At 34.1% G+C, this 17,603-nt stretch overlaps 3 protein-coding genes across 5 annotated transcripts; 1 reads left to right on the top strand and 2 right to left on the bottom strand.

Moving 5' to 3' along the window:
* Positions 1 to 396: 396 nt before the first annotated feature.
* LOC108208988 (F-box/kelch-repeat protein At1g30090-like) lies at positions 397 to 2,927 on the bottom strand. Of its 2 annotated transcripts, XR_010289223.1 has the most exons (3): positions 2,776 to 2,927; positions 742 to 2,240; positions 397 to 598 (listed from the first exon to the last, which is right to left on the bottom strand). XR_010289223.1 is itself a non-coding variant. In XM_064088182.1 (2 exons), exon 2 carries the CDS (start codon positions 2,148 to 2,150, stop codon positions 933 to 935), a length of 1,218 nt encoding a protein of 405 aa, XP_063944252.1. In that variant the 5' UTR covers positions 2,151 to 2,240; positions 2,348 to 2,508; the 3' UTR covers positions 662 to 932. The 2 variants fall into 2 exon arrangements, 1 of the variants encoding a protein (XP_063944252.1); XM_064088182.1 differs by lacking the exons at positions 397 to 598; positions 2,776 to 2,927 and adding an exon at positions 2,348 to 2,508 and having other exon boundaries at positions 662 to 2,240.
* Positions 2,928 to 6,095: 3,168 nt separating this feature from the next.
* Positions 6,096 to 9,590, bottom strand: LOC108210073 (pyruvate dehydrogenase E1 component subunit beta-3, chloroplastic). The gene is made up of 4 exons (XM_017381327.2): positions 9,275 to 9,590; positions 9,057 to 9,157; positions 8,896 to 8,939; positions 6,096 to 7,313 (listed from the first exon to the last, which is right to left on the bottom strand). The coding sequence occupies exons 1-4, from the start codon at positions 9,381 to 9,383 to the stop codon at positions 6,341 to 6,343; spliced, it is 1,227 nt and encodes a 408-aa protein (XP_017236816.1). The 5' UTR covers positions 9,384 to 9,590; the 3' UTR covers positions 6,096 to 6,340.
* A 1,124-nt stretch (positions 9,591 to 10,714) lies between these two features.
* On the top strand, positions 10,715 to 15,229 carry LOC108206378 (uncharacterized). 2 transcript variants are annotated; one of them, XM_017376655.2, is made up of 5 exons: positions 10,716 to 11,074; positions 11,528 to 11,639; positions 12,609 to 12,701; positions 13,610 to 13,807; positions 14,680 to 15,229. In XM_017376655.2, exons 1-5 carry the CDS (start codon positions 10,788 to 10,790, stop codon positions 14,905 to 14,907), a joined length of 918 nt encoding a protein of 305 aa, XP_017232144.1. In that variant the 5' UTR covers positions 10,716 to 10,787; the 3' UTR covers positions 14,908 to 15,229. The 2 variants fall into 2 exon arrangements, with proteins under 2 accessions (XP_017232145.1, XP_017232144.1); XM_017376656.2 differs by lacking the exon at positions 12,609 to 12,701 and having other exon boundaries at positions 10,715 to 11,074.
* The last annotated feature ends 2,374 nt before the right edge of the window (positions 15,230 to 17,603 follow it).

Raw genomic sequence — 17,603 nt, 5'->3', positions numbered from 1 at the left:
ATCTTCATTGCTAGAATTTGCTAAAATCATGTGTCATGCAAGGGGAGACTAGTAGCAGTTATTTGCCTGGGCTACTAATTGTTGCTCATTTCAAAAAAAAATTATTGTGGTCTTGGGGATTCTTATCCCCCACCCCTAGCATTCGAGGTCCTGTGAGACGTCGTATGTTTGTCCTCGCTTCTATTTTGCGTTGTAGGAACTTCAGTGATAGATTGTGGAAGTGTCTAGAGTCCAACACAATTTCTACTTTGTGAAAATTAACTGCACTGTCTGCAGCCGAAATGATGAAAATCAAAATATATGAACCAAAAGTTTCTTTGCATCTCAGTTATAATCCTGCTGATTTTTTATTTATTTTTTGCCAGTAATAATCCTGCTGATTTAATTACACTGATAAACATAAAAAATGAATATATAATACAGTAAGAATTTGAATATAAATATGATAGTGTAATGTAGTAATTGCTTTAATCAATTACAATGCATGTAACCGGCTAATGTAATAGTATTGTTCAAGACAACCCGGAGACAAGATATCACTCGAGAAGTTTAGAATATATACACTTCAGTACTGTGTAATTTTGTTCTTGAAGGGCCCCTGGGAAAAAACACAAGGAAGCGGATTAGAAATGCTAGACTTGAAAAGTACACAGCACAAGGATATCAGAAACTATATGTTTTTTATTATGCAGTCGCCTCTTTTTCTGGATACTGTTTACAATCGAATCAGACCAAACATACCTAGTAATCTAGTATAGTTTCCTCCAAGTGATCTAGGAACCGGAGTGGTTCTAGTGATGGTGTATTGTACGCAAATTTTACCCTGTTACAGGAGCAGCAAGACTATATATATGTTCTCTTTAATAGTCCTTTAAAACAATATAACCAGCAACCGGCAAACACCAAACCGCCTGTGAACTGGAATCCAAGGTCTAAGCAAAGAGGACTTGGGCATTAGATGGAATCCAATTAGAGAAGGCTGTAGGTGCATATACTACTTGCCATTGTACAGAAAAGCTAGAGCTCGTGACAGAATTAGTCCCTGCGTCCATTCCCAATATATGGCCAACTGCAATGTGAAAGTCTCGACCGACAACATAAATTCTGCAGTCAAAGCAATTAACGGAGAAAGGTTTGCATATTTGCTCAGGTAATGGAGGGCCTGCAACAGCTTTCCAACAATCGGTATCTTCCTCATAGACCTTAAGTCTTATCCTTTCATGTTCTGGAATAACAAATAAGTGTCCGTAAACAACTACACTCGAACCAGTCCAGCCTTCCCTCAGACCAGCGGGCATACTTTCCCAGTTATCAGTTCTTGGGTCATAGACTTGACCTTTAGGTACCTCATAAAAGGGCCAGGACCATCCTTCGGTTACAAGAAGCTTCCCGTTGAGGACTGCTGTATCATACGCTGCCATATTCGTCTTCATATTTGCAATACAGCGCCAAATCTCCTTACGAGTGTCCATTACTTCAGCAGAATTAAGTTCAAAAAGATCGCTGCTGTTTCCTCCAGCCACATAGATCATTCCATCAATCACCTCACAACCAAAAAATGAACGTGCAGTAATCATCTTCTTCATTACAGTCCAGCGATTCTTTTGGACTTCATACTTCATGACCACATGGAGAGGGCTTGTTGCATCAGAAATCACAGCACCACAAACAAAGAGAGTACTTTCCTCTGGAATAGAAACACATCCAAAGCCATGGTGGTAGATATTTTCCTTGCAAGGCATTGGAGAAATAGAGTGCCAAGAGAAATCTTTAAGGTCGAAAACCTGCCACTCAATCTTTTTGGTAAATTTGTGATAGGCCAAGACATATAACCAAGGATCACGAAATCCAAGCTCTTTTCGACAAGTGAAGAATCTTTCCCTACTACCAAGCAACCGATACCACTGTCTACAAACAGCCCTGCAGGTCGTATGTTGTTCTACTGGTAGGCGTAATAGACAATTGAGAGCAACATCATCAGGAAGACCTGGAATGAGGGGTTCACTCTCTGAACACCATTCTGATGTTAGTAAAGGAATTTGTATCAATGACTTATTTCCATCCAATCTGAATTCAGGGGACAATGCCATCTTTAAATCACCTAGCTTGTGCACCGCTGCCACATAGGATGAAACTTCTACCCTTTGCATCTAAACATATACTAATATTCAGTCTAAGCGATCATCCTTTGAATTGCGAAATCATCTTGGTTAAATTATCATATGCATCAAGAGGCTTTCCTGCATAAATCAGTTTAAAATAAACATTCAGTTGCACGCCAATAATTTAACATTCAGACAGATATCATAAACACGGGAGCAACCTCCTATCATATTGAATCACTAACCTCTAAACCACCCTAAAAGGCCTAAAGCACAGTAAAGTAGCCTCATCTAGAAATTCTTTTACTAAATTCATCATCATAAAAGGTCTCTTTTTTTTAATCACTTAAAGCACCACTCTAAAGAATAAACCTTGCAGCTTGCAAGTAATGTTAGTGTAGACATGCTGCATATAAAAAGAACCCAAATCACCAAATCATATCAAACAAACAATTCATCTAACTAAATCTCATCAACATAAAAAATCCAAAAGCACCCACTTCAAGAATAAGAAGTAAAAGGATTCTTTTGGTCCTTACCTATGATACAACGATATACTCCTAGTGAATTTAAAAAAAAAATAAATCTAACATAGCTTTTTGATTCAAGAAAGCAAAATAATAAACATAAGAGCAAAAGTAGTGGAGTGGAACAGGTGAAGAACTGAACTTACACATATCACATATGCATGTATAAATATATAGCTGATGGAAGAGGTGTATAAATAAAGAAGGGGACTTGACTAGATTGCAGAGTCTGGTTTGTATGCATAAAGATGATAAAATGAGATACTGAATGACGAAAACTCCCTGGGAAAAGGGATGTTATTCTGCTCTACTTTTGTCTGCATAGCAGCCACTATGTTGTACTTATGTGGCAACATGAGCCGCACACTTTTTCAGCCACTACTTTTCTTTCTTTATTTTATCTGCAACTTTTTTCACTAAATAATAATTAATTAGCGGCAAGTCCAGCGATGCTACACTCGACAAATATAAAATCTATGACAAATATTTTTCGGTGTAATCCATAAATAACTTTCGCTTGTAAATAATTTTCTTACTTAGCACAAGACATTTTTATATATGGGTTCTGTTTCCTGATATTTTTACACAACATACTGTGATCGATCCAACGGCGGGGATAAAAGGAAATTTTTTTAAACATATGTTGAAAATATATGCGGACACTAGGTCTTTCCGCGTGTTTTTACGCGGACACACACAGAAGAAAGAGTTTCCATGTATCCTCAGTCTGTACCAAAACCTTAGGTCTCTCCTTCTCTGTAAAAATAAAATTATACTCTCCTTTTCAAATTTATGGATCTAGATTATTCTCCTAATTAAACTAATTTTGTTTTGAATAAATAACAATTAACTTTATTTTATATTGTATGTTTAGAAATATTGTATGTTTAAAATTCTTTGTTTATATATTTTTAATAGTTAGTCGATTATTATTAAAATTATCATTATTACATATACATTCTTATGTTAGTATTTTATTATAAATTTAATAAATTCTATAATAAAATACTAACATAAGAATGTATATGTAATATTGATAATTTTAATAATAATCGACTAACTATTAAAAATATATAAACAAAGAATTCTAAACATACAATATTTTTAAACATAAAATATAAAATAAAATTAATTGTTATTTATTCAAAACAAAATTAGTTTAATTATGAGAATCATGTAGATCAATAAATTTAAAAGGAGAGACCTAGTGGGAAACTCTTCTGCTCTTATTTTGTAGCGAATACCCTGTGTATCCGCGTAAAAACATGCTGAAAAACCTCGTGTCCGCGGATATTTTCAGCGGATACTTAAAAAAAAAATTCTTCTATCTCAGCCGGACACAATGTGTTGTGTAAACGTTGTCTAACAATAATTGTCAGCAACAGGACCCTTTATATATTCGGTTTGGCTAGTGTGTGCCCATGGGCACATGCTAAGCACTAACATTAATAAAAATGGAGGGTTTTGATTGGTGTGGTTGTTGTAACTGCAAGGAGGTCCACCATTATTAAAGAAGGTAAGCCAATAGAAACCCTCCAATTTCATAAATTTTGGTGCTTAGTGTGTGTTCATGGACACACCAAAAACCGTTATATATTAGCCAAACAGCCCCTTACCTTTAGGTAACAAGAATATACAGTATGTTTTTACGCTGTCTGGAAGCTACTGTAGGTAAGAAACGTTATTTTAAATAACTGCACACTCCTTTGTCACAAAAAAACATTAGAAGTCAGGATGTCAGAAGATCGGGGGGAAATTCACATAAATCCATACTTAGAAATATAAAATAATGAAAAACCACATGACGAAACAACTCAGGATTCACATGGAAAGATTTGAATTCAGAATCGAGGCAAAGAGTGAGAGATCGATTCGTCGGTCATGGGAGACACAGAAACAATACAGGGCCTTATTTGCTGGCTATCTACGAAGCATGTTTTCACCACATATTTTCCCCACTTGCTTTCAACCTTTCGCACTTTCTCCAACTTCACTTGGACTTTGTGTTTGCTAATCTTTGACATGCTCATGTTCTTTCATATTGGAGATGCCATCAAGCTCACAAGTTTCAGACAATATGTAGATGATAAGAGCTGTTTTACATGTCATATTGCCAGTTATTCAACTTTAGCATCGATTGTTTTCGAGTTAGATAAATTCTAGGATGTAAGATTTCAGATGCAAATGAAAACAATACATCACAGGAGATTTAGTTCAGGCAAACTAAGTGTACTGGCAACATGAAAAGTGTAATTCAAAGCATTGCAATACAATAATAAAATACTATAGTTAAAGCATTGAATATATCTAGATCATAACAGTCCCCAGCCTAAATTCTCGAAGTAGATGGTGTTAGATCGGGCAGCAGATTCTGTAAGAAATAAAGAAATCCAAACATAGCCAGATTCATGAATGAATAACTTGCATCGAGACTTTATAGCAAGAAATACATGTAGACATGTTTTGACAAAAACCAGACAGGTAATGGAAACTTAAACAATACTGATATGCTTGTTTAGAAGAACTACAATCTCTCCACCATTTGCAATATTATAGAACCGATAAACAAGTTTCATTCACTGCCTAGTTCATTTATAATTCCATGAAGCAATCATGGCCTAGAGATTGACAATTCATGCACCGTAAATGTATCACACTATAGTCATAGGTAACTCTTGCATAATAGGGCGTTAATTACTACTTTCTCTGAATGATAACTGATACTGTGAAGATATTAAGCCAGCTTAAGGATGCATTAGACTTGGCACTTGGCAGCACCTAGACTTTTATAGTTACAGTCTTACAGAGTTAACCAAGGATGTCACTGTTACCTCTTCCAAACATACTTATTTGCATTACATACAACCAAAAAAACCTTATTGCATCATGATGAATGATGATGGAGATGTAAAAAAATAAACGCATATTGGCATACCTTACCACTTACCAGTTACCACTACATATAAAAACGGAACCCTGATAAATGTAGTAATGCAACAAGATATATTTGATCAATCCTTGAAAATGTTACGTCAAACTTTGGTCTTTCAAGAATTTCCTGGATATGCTAAATGGCAATCTCACCTATGAAATGCTTACTGATTTTTAATCTGGTCTGGGAATGGTTTGTCCAGAAGAACTAGACAGCAATAACCGACAACCAATGAGTAACAAAAGAAATAAGTTCCATTTATTTCCTTGTGACTCATTTGTCATTGCCAGCCAACACTTAAATTGTGTTTGGTTGGGGTGAATAAATTTGGAAAGAATGAAATAAAATTTGAACAATATTATAACTAATTATTCAAAAATTTCATTCCTTTCAGCCTAAACTAGAAATCACACCCCCAATTTGAGAAAGAATGCTTCACTCTCTTTCATACCTCTAATATATTCTTTTATATTTACTCATTCCATTCCATTCTCCCCATCCAATCACAACATTATAGAGTAAAAGAGCAGAGAGTAATATAGAGTACATCTTATGGGTTTTTTATAGCATTGTGCACGACATAACTTATATCCTTTGGACACAGTGAAGTAAAGAAACAAAATATACGAAAGGAAAACTTCTCGACATAATTAGATACTACAAACCTGAAAATATGTAAAGAAAACAAGTCCAAATTCAGCAGTAAACTAAGATGCTGAGCACTCTTGGGGATAATACAGTACTGGAACAGGGACTGCAATAACTTGTCAGGCTACGGCTCATCGACATAGCTGCTCTACAGCTGTCACAATCTGGGCTGGCTGAACTATAGTGAATTCCTCTAAAGTTCCAGCATATGGTGTTGGCACATCCTGTGACGACAAACAAACAATCGGGGCATCCAAATAGTCCTGGAAATTTTCGTTGATAGCAGCAGTCAAACTGGCACCAATACCACCAGTCCGCATGCACTCCTCCACAATCAGCACACGGTGAGTTTTCTTTACAGAGTTTCCAATGGTGTGAAGATCAAATGGTTTTAACGACCTGATGTCAATAACTTCGGGATCATAACCCTTGTTCACCAAAGTCTTGGCAGCTTGCATCACGTGATACCTCATCCGGGAATATGTAAGAATTGTTATATGTTCCCCGGGTCTAACCATCTCAGCTTCCTCAAGATTACAAACATACTCCTCATCAGGTATCTTTTCCTTGAGATTGTAAAGCAGAACATGTTCAAACAATATGACTGGGTTCTCACTTCGAATAGCAGCTTTCATCAATCCCTTGGCATTATATGGTGTTGAGCATGCTACCATTTGAATTCCTGGAATGGACTGGAAATATGATTCGAGACGTTGTGAATGCTCTGCCCCAAGCTGGCGCCCAACTCCACCAGGCCCTCGGATGACAACTGGAATGGTAAACTGTCCCCCAGATGTGTAGTGAAGCATGCCACAATTGTTAGATATCTGATTGAACGCGAGTAGAAGAAACCCCATATTCATTCCCTCTATAACCGGCCTGAGGCCTGTCATGGCCGCTCCAATTCCCATACCAGTAAAAGAATTCTCAGCAATTGGGGTATCAAGGACCCTGAGATCACCAAACTTTGGAGCAAGACCTTTAGTCACCTTGTATGAACCTCCATAGTGACCCACATCTTCCCCCATCACGCAAACACGAGGATCTCTGTCCATTTCTTCTTCCAGACCTTCACGGAGGGCTTCAAACAGCAAAAGCTCATGCCTGAGGATAGTAATTACAGATCGTTACGAACATCTCAAAGGTCTTAACCAGAAGGCTATAATAACAACCAAAGGATGAAACTTGGTGTGCCTGCATATATATACTTTCGAAATCCATGTAACATTTAGAATGTGTGAGGCAACTTATTTATCCCTATAAAGATGCTACTATAATGATCGATATCGCCAAAGGACTGATATTTCCAACTAGGGAGTAATTTACCTGACACCCCACACAGACACCTTTTTAAATTACAGAACAGAAACCTTCAATGCCAATATTGCTCCATTAAAAAGATGTTTAACCATAATATGCTTTAAGTATAAATTTCAGTTCTTGCCCAGAATTTAAAAGCTGCAGTAATTGCAGGGGTGAAAGTTTATTTCTCAATTAACTATTTATGACAGAGTGAGGCAGATGATTTTTGGACTGGAGAAGAAAAGGTGCAAACAAACCAAATGATTTCTACATAAAGTAAAACATTCATATTGTCACCTAAAAGAAGAGCTTCTAATTTCTGCGCAAATGGCAACAAACAAGGCTGATCAAAATGTAAGGCATTTTTACAGCTGAACATTTCAAATACCAAAAGTCGAAGAGGGAACATCAAAATTGTATTCCTTACATTTTTCAAAAAGTGTTGCCAAAATACAAGCAGACTCAGTAGATTCCATAGATCAATGTGACAAATCGAAATAAGTGTAACTGAAATACAAGTTCGCACAGTAGATTCCTTAGATCAATATGACAAACCGAAATAAGTGTAATTGACATACAAGTTCACTCAGTAAATTCCTTAGATCAATGTGACAAAACTAATGAGTGTTACTGAAAGACAAGTTCACTCAGTAGATTATTTAGAATAATATCACAAACTGAAATATTATCGTTCCTTGTGCATGTAACTATTTTAGTACAACTAGTTTCAAGCAAATTATAGAGAAGTCTGCAGAATAACATGCTAGTATATGGATTTGGGGCATCAAAGCCCAGATGTCATCATACAAGTAATCACAGAACTGAATGTATCCGCCCCCAGAACTCAAAAGGCACAAAAGACCTAATAGTTAAATACCTCAAATGCAAATTCAGCACAAAATTTACAAATATATAAATTAGACTCTGATCAAGCATTTAAGAGTAACTTGTTTATCTTTTTACAAACATGTAACACATTTCCTAGATGATATTTATCATCAGTATGAACCACAAAAGACTTGATCTTTATAACATTGAATTGAATGGAATAACAAAAACAGCTTTAATCATGAAAAAGAAATCCAAACAAAATAAGCAGCTAATAGAACTGAATATTAAGAGTGTGCACTACATTCTAAAGCAGTGACAATGTCTACCAACATGCAGAAGCCAACTGAAATATTGACAGGCATGCATAGGCAAACCCAAGAAATGACATGACAGTACTCAATTAACCTAAACAACTAGACAATTATCAAAGGAAAACTATTTCTTTAAGCTAGTATACTCATTTGTAGGACAAACACAAATACAAACACGAAAACCACTTGATCATTCTCAGCAACTACTATTATAGCTATAAACAAAATGAAATGAAGCATACCCAGATTTGGAAGTTGCAGATGCTGCTGGGGCATCAGCCTTCGCCTAAAATTCACAAACAAAAATCAAGCTTTAGGGCAAGAAAACATACTAATAAACTAACAATGAGGCTAATCAATGTATATACACACAAAAACACATAGGAGGGATATGAATATTAACTGCAACAGCATTAGTGACAATCTTCTCAGCTCTGCTACTAATCCCATTATTATGATTCAATCTCCCATCAGATCTAACCATAAAAAAGCTTCCTTTTTTCTCTGTTAATCATTTCACAATTGCAAAATCAAACACACATCAATATATAAAAAAAACCCAGATCAAATTAATGAAAAAGATTCAAAATTGAGAAAAATAAATCAAGAACCAGACCAGACCTGTGAGAAACCTAGGAGTAGCAGCAGAAAAGATGAGTTTCTTGGAATCAAAACAAGCTGAGGATGAAATAGCAGTAGCTGCTCCAACTCCTTGGAAAATAGAAGCCATTTCGATGATTATAATACACAGGGATTGGAGAGTAATGAGATGGGTATCACACAAAATGCACAATGTGTGTATTGTTTTAAGATGATGAAGTGTGTATATATGTAATATGTGTGTAAATGGGGGCGGAGAGAACGAGGGGCAAAGTGGTGGTTGTGGTGTTGGACGATGATGATGTGTTGCTGTTTCTACTTTGTTTACATCGACAATCGATAAATTTACATTTTATGATTTTATCCCATTCGAGAATCAAGTAAGACTCCTTTGCTCAAATTTTCTGTTTAGTCCCTAATTATTTTTGTGTCGTTACACAAAAAAAATTTATATATAGAGCAGGAGGTCTAATATACTTTTATTTTAATCCGTTGACAAAAACCATAATATTAGTTTAAATATATGAATAAATAAAGAAAGGCGCTTCTATTTTCTAAACTTCTTATTTCTTGTAAAGATAAAAAGGCTAATCAATAAATAGTATATTTTTATTTTTATAATAAATTCCAAAAAGGAAAGATAGAAAAAGGTATATTTCATTTAACAAAATTGAATCTATTTGTTCATAATTATAATCATTTATAATTTTTGTTGAACTTATTTGAATTTTAGTTACCAGCTAAATTCATAACTAAGTAAATAATCAAACAAAGAATCAACCATACCTAAAAACATGAATTTTAAAGTTAAAATTATGTGAATGATAAAAAAAATATTCAAAAGTTTTAATAAAAATTAACATCCATAATTTTCTTAATAAAATTACTTTTTAAGTAATTTATAAAAATATTAATATGATATACAGAAATCACTTCTGCAACTATGATCCAGGAAAAGGAGGTACTTGGACTACGATTTGTTGGGCTGTATTTGGGCCTTCTCTAAAATAAATGGACAAACTCATTCAATAATTTAAATATTTAACTTCATCATTCATCAATCCGTTTAAAAACAAACTTAAATAATGTGATTTTTTTGGACTTCCTCTAAAACAAATAAAAAGACCCAATGAATAATTAAAAAAATTCCATCACTAATCACCTAAAAATCACGCTTAAACTTTGTTCTAAAAATCCGCCATTATTACAATTAATCCATATTTTATAATTTACTAAATTAATTAAATTTATGATTATATAATTAATAATTTGATTAATCTGCAATCAATTTAATTAATTTTCAACCGATTTCACTAATTAAAACACAATTTTTACAATACCATTAAATAATATAATCTTTTCAGACCTTCTCTTAAACAAATTAAAAAAACTTAGACTAATAACAATTCAAACATTTTTATTTCAAAAAAAAAAACAACAAACAATTCAAACATTTTACAACCTCAAACCAAACACGTCAAACCTCAATAACCCAGCGAACATATAGACAGTTAGATAAGCAGACACAGAGACAATGGAGTTGCTCTATCTCCTATTTTCTATCTTCTCCACCACACTCACCACCCTCGCTCTCTCACTTTTCCTCCCCTTCCGCCTCCTCTTTTCCTCACGCGCCGCCCCACCTTCCTCAGTATCTCTCTACCAAGGCACTGTTTGGCACCAGCGACGCCGTCCTGTACACCATTCTTTCAACTACTCTGTTCGTTATGCTCTTTATGAGCTCAACCATGACTCTCACTCCCCGTCCGATCATTTCTCCGCTGATGAAGCTCGTACCATCGCCAAAACTAATGGCCCTGTGTAAATTTCTTTCCATTTTTTATGATCATTACTCTTGCAATTTACTAATTCATTTTGTTTGTTGGTTTATTAATTTACATAGTTTTGTGTTAGTTTTATTATATTTATCGCGGGATATTATAATCCCATGAAAATGAACCAGGTCGTTGGATTGAATTTGGTCTGTTGGATGGTTAGGAATGAGTTGTAATAGAAAATTAGAGTGGATAAGCTAATAGTCTTGCAAGAAACTAAAATAAAATAAAACAAATATGGCTTGACTACTGAGTTGTACTCTTGAGTTTGATTTGATCACATTACTCATTTGTATGGGGGAAATGTTGATTCAAGTCAACTAGGTGGCGCCGGAAATTGGGTGAACTGTGATCAAGTAGTTGCTTTATGAATTAGGCTTTGAAGTTTCTATGTGTAAAAATTTAACTAGCCTGATAATTATGCTCTCGGTACCTGCAGTTTTCTCTTGACTATTCCTCCTAGTGTTGGATATGAGCAAAATCCACTGAGTATTTACTATTGTTATGACATAGAAGGCTCTTCTAAGAGTTTGAAAAAGTGCATTGCCGAGGTATGCAACTGTTTTGCAAAATTCAATCATCTTTCCCACTTCTAATATGTACTGTTGACAAAATCGCAAATGTATTATAAGAAGTAAGAAAACTTATCTTGTCTTGGCAGAAATTTGATTGCCTGTGATTAAGTTCTAATTCTAATCTGCAGGAAAATAAGAATACAAGTTAGTGTGTAGTATGGGTCAAAAACACTTAAATTCCCCATACAGCGAAAGTTTAATAACAATACTGTACTGCTCCAGAAAATTCAGTAGATTGTAAATACTGAACCACCAAATTAGGTTTTGGAGCACCATTATTGCCAAGACAATTTTGATTAAAGCTACTCTTCATTTGGATAGAAAGAGGGTTCACATATCCCCTAGAGATCGTCGGCATGTATGGAATGTTTCCCTATAATATCAGTGCTCATCTTTTTACATGTTATAATTGAAATTCAAGAATTCGAAACAAGCACGCGTATAGCATGTTTTCTGCATACATTTCAAGGCTTAGAGTCTAGCCAAGGTGCCAATGAAGTGCCTGGACTCTTAGGCGGTAAGGCGCTCCCCTAGGTGTCTGTTCGGGATTCAGCTTCATTTAGGCATATATATTCTTTGGTTATCTTTCAGTAGTTATCGTAATAATATGAATATTTTATTTAAGAAAGTTTATTAACTTTTAATAACACAATATTGAGACGGTTATCACTATATTATAAGTTTATGACTGAGCAAACTAAAAAATATTTTGTAAATGAAACAAGCAAAGTCAAATTATATGTTAAAACATTATTCATGTATATATAGCTGGACTCGCTGATTCCACATGGTGTTGCCTACCAAATGCGTTCTAGACGCTTAGGCAACACCTTGACAGTCATAGTATTATGCAATCTGTTTCTTAACAGGAGAAATTTGTTCAGTAATGGGGCCCTTTATTGTACACAATTATGCTGAATTTTACTTTGTTCATTTTCTGCTTAGGTGACAAATACACCATGGGGAGAAAGGGTATCATTTTTGTTTGATCCAAATGTTGATGTAGTTGCAAAGCCACTTCATGTTAGTCCATTTATGGTAAGTGTTCATAAAGCATTTCCCCATGCTCGCTAAACTTTCCAACTCTCCTACCCCTATACTTTTTGACAAGTTAAAGGACCGTCTGTCTTTCTCTTGACCTACAAATTTCCGTTGTTATTCATGTTTTTAATTTTCTCAGCATGTTAGACTAATATTTTGTCCCCAATCTGTGGACATTCTTCTTCAAATCTCTATATTATCGAAGTAGCATCCTCCAAGTGAGAAAATCCGTGGACATTCTTCTTTAAATCTGTGGACATTCTTCTTTAAATCTCCTTTTGATTGCCGTGCCATTTATTTATGTATCACCATTTGAAAACAAGAAGCTATTGCACCATCAGGTAGTATCATAGTTACATAGGACTGGGTTCGATTCGAAACGGGGAACGAAATCGGGTACGTGGAACATTAGTTTTAGTGAATCTGGTACGATGGAACGTATAGGTACGATGGAACGTATGGGTACGATTGGTCCTTTTAAAAAGAATTCTATAATCATATATATAAATTCCATTATAATATACAATTTTAGTTGATAATTTATAAATTTATAATTTTTTATAAAGAAAAAGATATTGAATAACAAATAAAAGTACACATTTATTGATAAAATAAATTACTTATCATATGACATAGACATGGATCTATTGTTCAAAACAAGAATGAAGTGTGTTCTTGCGGGTCGTCACTTCCGGCGATCTGGGTCGCGACCCTGAACGTTTCCGTTCGCGTTTCCGACCGTATCGGGTACGAACGATCTAGATCGCGGTTCGTGGCAGCGTACCCGTTTCCTTGTATCTATGGGTAGTATGTTGCATGTGTGTTTTTGGGTATGGTTACATTTTCATCTGCTTTCTTGTCTTTCTGGCTCTCTTTAAAGATTTTCTTACGATAATACATTGCAGGATATGCATGGAAGTTGGAAAATTAAAACAAGTGAACCTGAAGATAATTTGCTTGTGGAAATTTCTGTTCAGCATCCCAAGCTTGGCAACTATTTTAGTGCCTCCTTGGTGGCCAGAAGAGTACCATCATCAGCTACTGACCATGCACTCTTCTTTTGGTTGATGCCGCATAAAGTTGCATTGTGGATATACTGGCATGTAAGCCCTCTTATATTATCTTATGGACACTGCTCTATTTCTTTTATAAATTCCTCCAAATCAACTTATATTCTGTTGCCAGAACTCATAATCATTTTCATATATACATATATTAGATTCAGTATAAGTTTAGTTTAAAAATACTAATGTAGTTGTGTAATTCATTCTCAGACAATATGATGGACTTGCCCTGTGATGAAAGTTTAATTAGGACAGATAAGCTAACCGATTCACTAAAAAAAATAGATAACCAATATACTTATATAAAATATGATCTAATTTGCTCTGCTACTCTGGATTAGAGTGCTGATAATTATTTTACAGATATAAGGGATGGCTGCTAAAGAACTAGAAGCAACACTGAAGAAATCTAAAATATAAGTGTAGGACACTGATGTGAGGAAAATGTTGATGTTATGAGGCCCTGGCTAAACAAGTAGCTCCTATCTGTTGTGGAACTTGTCTATGGAGAGTGAACTGATTTGCAAAATATATTTGCAAAGGAATTTTGTTCAAAAGTTATAATAACAAAAAAAGAAAAAATGGAACTCATGTTGAAAGAACTATAAGATGCTTATACTGTTCCTATAGGCTATACCCCCATTTGACATTTTGGGTGAATAAAAGAGTATGCAAACATGTAAACTCCTGAATATTTTATATTGTCAAATTTATCACATGGACAAGAATTTTCCCTCACAATTATTTCTATATTTTTCATTTTCATTAAAGCTCAAAAGCAAGAATCAAAGCGGAGGAAGAGCATAATGTTATATTTAAGAGAGAATGTAAAGCTTGCGAAGCAGATCTCTAAATCTTTAATTTTTCAGCATAAATATAGATATGTCATATTTTTGAACTGTATATTATAGGCTCTCAAGCTGTGGTGGAAAAAGGTTCAGTTCATACAACACCCAAGATATAGCAACCCAGCATACAAGGAAGAAGCTATGGCTCGTGATATTAAGCTTTCATCCTGTACAGCGTTTGCATCTGATTCACAATATAAATCTGAAGCTAATCCTGTTACAGAATTGAAGGACAGGAGTGCAGAGGGTCACTTATTTAAATGGCGAGATGCCAAGTGGCCCTGGTGCTGAATACAAAACTGAACTGCACTTGCTGTGAATGCTACTGCTATATTGTTGTAAGGAACTACACTGGAGCTCAATTCAATTCTTCAAAGTAAATAAAGTCACTGCTTACGCCGCAATTTGGTCCTCAATTCTATAGTTTTATTAGTTCTAGTCCAAATTCTCTTGTGTAATAATTTGTCGCAAAGTGTATGAGGTGAAGCCATTGCCACCTCTATTCTGCATTCTAAGAAATCAGGGTCTTCCACATAAAGTAGTAAATTTACACTCAAGCATTGGAAAACTAGTAACGTTTAGCATTGGTAATAGGCACTTGCATATTACTCAATTAATTTTGTTTTTTCCAATAATAATACGCATACTAAATGCATATTTGTTGCATAAATGGGGTCTCTCTCCAATTTCAAAATATATGTACTTTTGGAAATCTTATATAGACGTGTGATTCATGCAGCGAATTAACATCTCAACAGCTATAGATCGGTAGCTCTGAATTGACTTGTGCATCATGTTGTGTCAGCCTCAAGAAAGATGCAGTAGCATCACATCCACATGCTCTAATCAATTTTTTCTCCTACAGGGAAGACCGTATGATTTTATCTTTGGATCCTGCTCTATTCATGTCTCCTTTTATCTGTTTTAACTTTTCGAGATGATTTAAACGTGTTTATTGTGAATCAGGAATTGGTATCATCAACAAGCCTTTTAAATAACTTACTGTTATTTTTGAAAATATACAACGGTTTTTCTATGGTGTGCCCATTGGCACACACTAAGCACCAAAATTTATGCATTCGGTTGGTTTCATGTGCCCATGGGCAAACACTATACAAACCCAATATACAATTATACCAAGTAAGTAATTATCAAGCAAGATTAATGTCCCCCTCTCTCATCTGCTCATAATTTACAGATTACATTATCATACATTGAAATTTTGTTCAAAATTTGAGCCTTCTTCAAAAATCATGGCAGGCTCAAATTTTGAATATGAAATAATTCAAATAAAAATGATTGAAATATAATTTGGGTCCTCCACAAATTCACCCCGTACGTCCAAACATCATACTCCCTCCGTCCCATCAGGTTCTTTACGTTACTTTTTGGCACGCATTTTAAGGCTCCTATAAAGTATACTTATATTTTATATATAATTTTTAAAAAAATCTCGAAAAAAAGTTTGATGTCTAAATTTTTATTCAGAAAAAAAATAATTTTAAAAAATATTATTGAACTATCCTTTATAAGAGCCTCAAAATGCGTGCAAACAGTGAACGTAAACTACCTGGTGGGACGGAGGGAGTAACTTATTGTTGTATTTATATACTTAAAAAGATTACGTATTTTTGAATGTCAAAGCACACTTTAAATATTATAAATACTATATTTTCCAAAACAGAGCCATTTTATTAGTTATTTGAAACACTATTATCCTTTATCATCTTACATAAAGGCATCGCTCCACTGTAGTCTAGTAGTATTAGATAGGCGGGGAGTTTTATATCGAAGAGATTCGCTTTGTACAAAAATTATATAATACAATAAATTTAGTCTACCAACACTAATAAGTTGATGCCGATGGTTTATGAAAAGCTGATACAGTAATACTTTTTCTAGTTAGATTGTGATCGACTTCAGAGGCGTGAACATCTATCTATAAGTCTAAATAATTATATATTTTTTATATGACTATACTATATTAATAAATTAAATATTAAACTGTACCATGTTAATGTGAGTTGCGTACACGTATTCATGTAATATATAATATACTTTTATTTCATAAACTAAATAAAATACCACACGTAAAATTTGAAAGTATCTTAAACATAGTTTGTAAAAATATATGTATTTACTTATAATATACTTGAAATTATAGATGAGTCTTTAATTACAACAGAAAAATTATTGAGATAGTTACATAAAATTTTGTACAATCCAAATATCTAAATAAAAACATCTCATAATATTATATTTTTGGATAAATATATCAGATGAAAGAAATATAGATTTGAAATTTTATACTAACGCCAACATTTTGTATAAAACAGCTCAGTAATATGAAATTATCTGATACATATATCAGAGGAAAGATATAAACCATTCACTGAAAACCGGACACGAACCCATTTATGCTGACACGAACAGATGACTTGAGATAAATTGACTCTTAACAAATGTCATAGTCGGTCATTGGTTCGAAGTACCTAAATATTTTATTTAATAAGTTCCTATTTATATAATTTTATTAATAAATGAATTAAGCTCTTCTGCCAACTTAATTTTTAATTAAACACGAAAGCAAACTAACGGTAAAGAATCTGACAAATATTAACAGCACATAGCTGGTAACTATAACAGAATATAATAATTTAAAAATATGAAAAACCTCTAATCAATTTGATATAATTTTATATATTGCTTATAAATTTAATTTATAATATAATTTATTAGAATTTATTTAAAAGTTCTGTAGAGGGGAGATGCTCTTATCCTTGATCTAAAACCGGAAGGAACAATACCATGAAAAAATATAGAAACCCCAAATTTCATGCGTGATGGGAGGATAAAAAGATGACATAAATACGTGACAAAACTATAAATTAAGAAACATAAACATGTGTTTATAGACTCTATGGAAATGATTAGTATAAGTAATTATCAAAAGTCTTCATACTATAGTCTATCATTACCCAACTCTA

Source organism: Daucus carota, chromosome 2 (genome assembly GCF_001625215.2).
Source record: "Daucus carota subsp. sativus chromosome 2, DH1 v3.0, whole genome shotgun sequence".
Taxonomy (NCBI): domain Eukaryota; kingdom Viridiplantae; phylum Streptophyta; class Magnoliopsida; order Apiales; family Apiaceae; genus Daucus; species Daucus carota.
The sequence above is the reverse complement of the archived record's forward strand: the minus strand, read 5'-3'. Positions and strand labels throughout refer to the sequence as shown.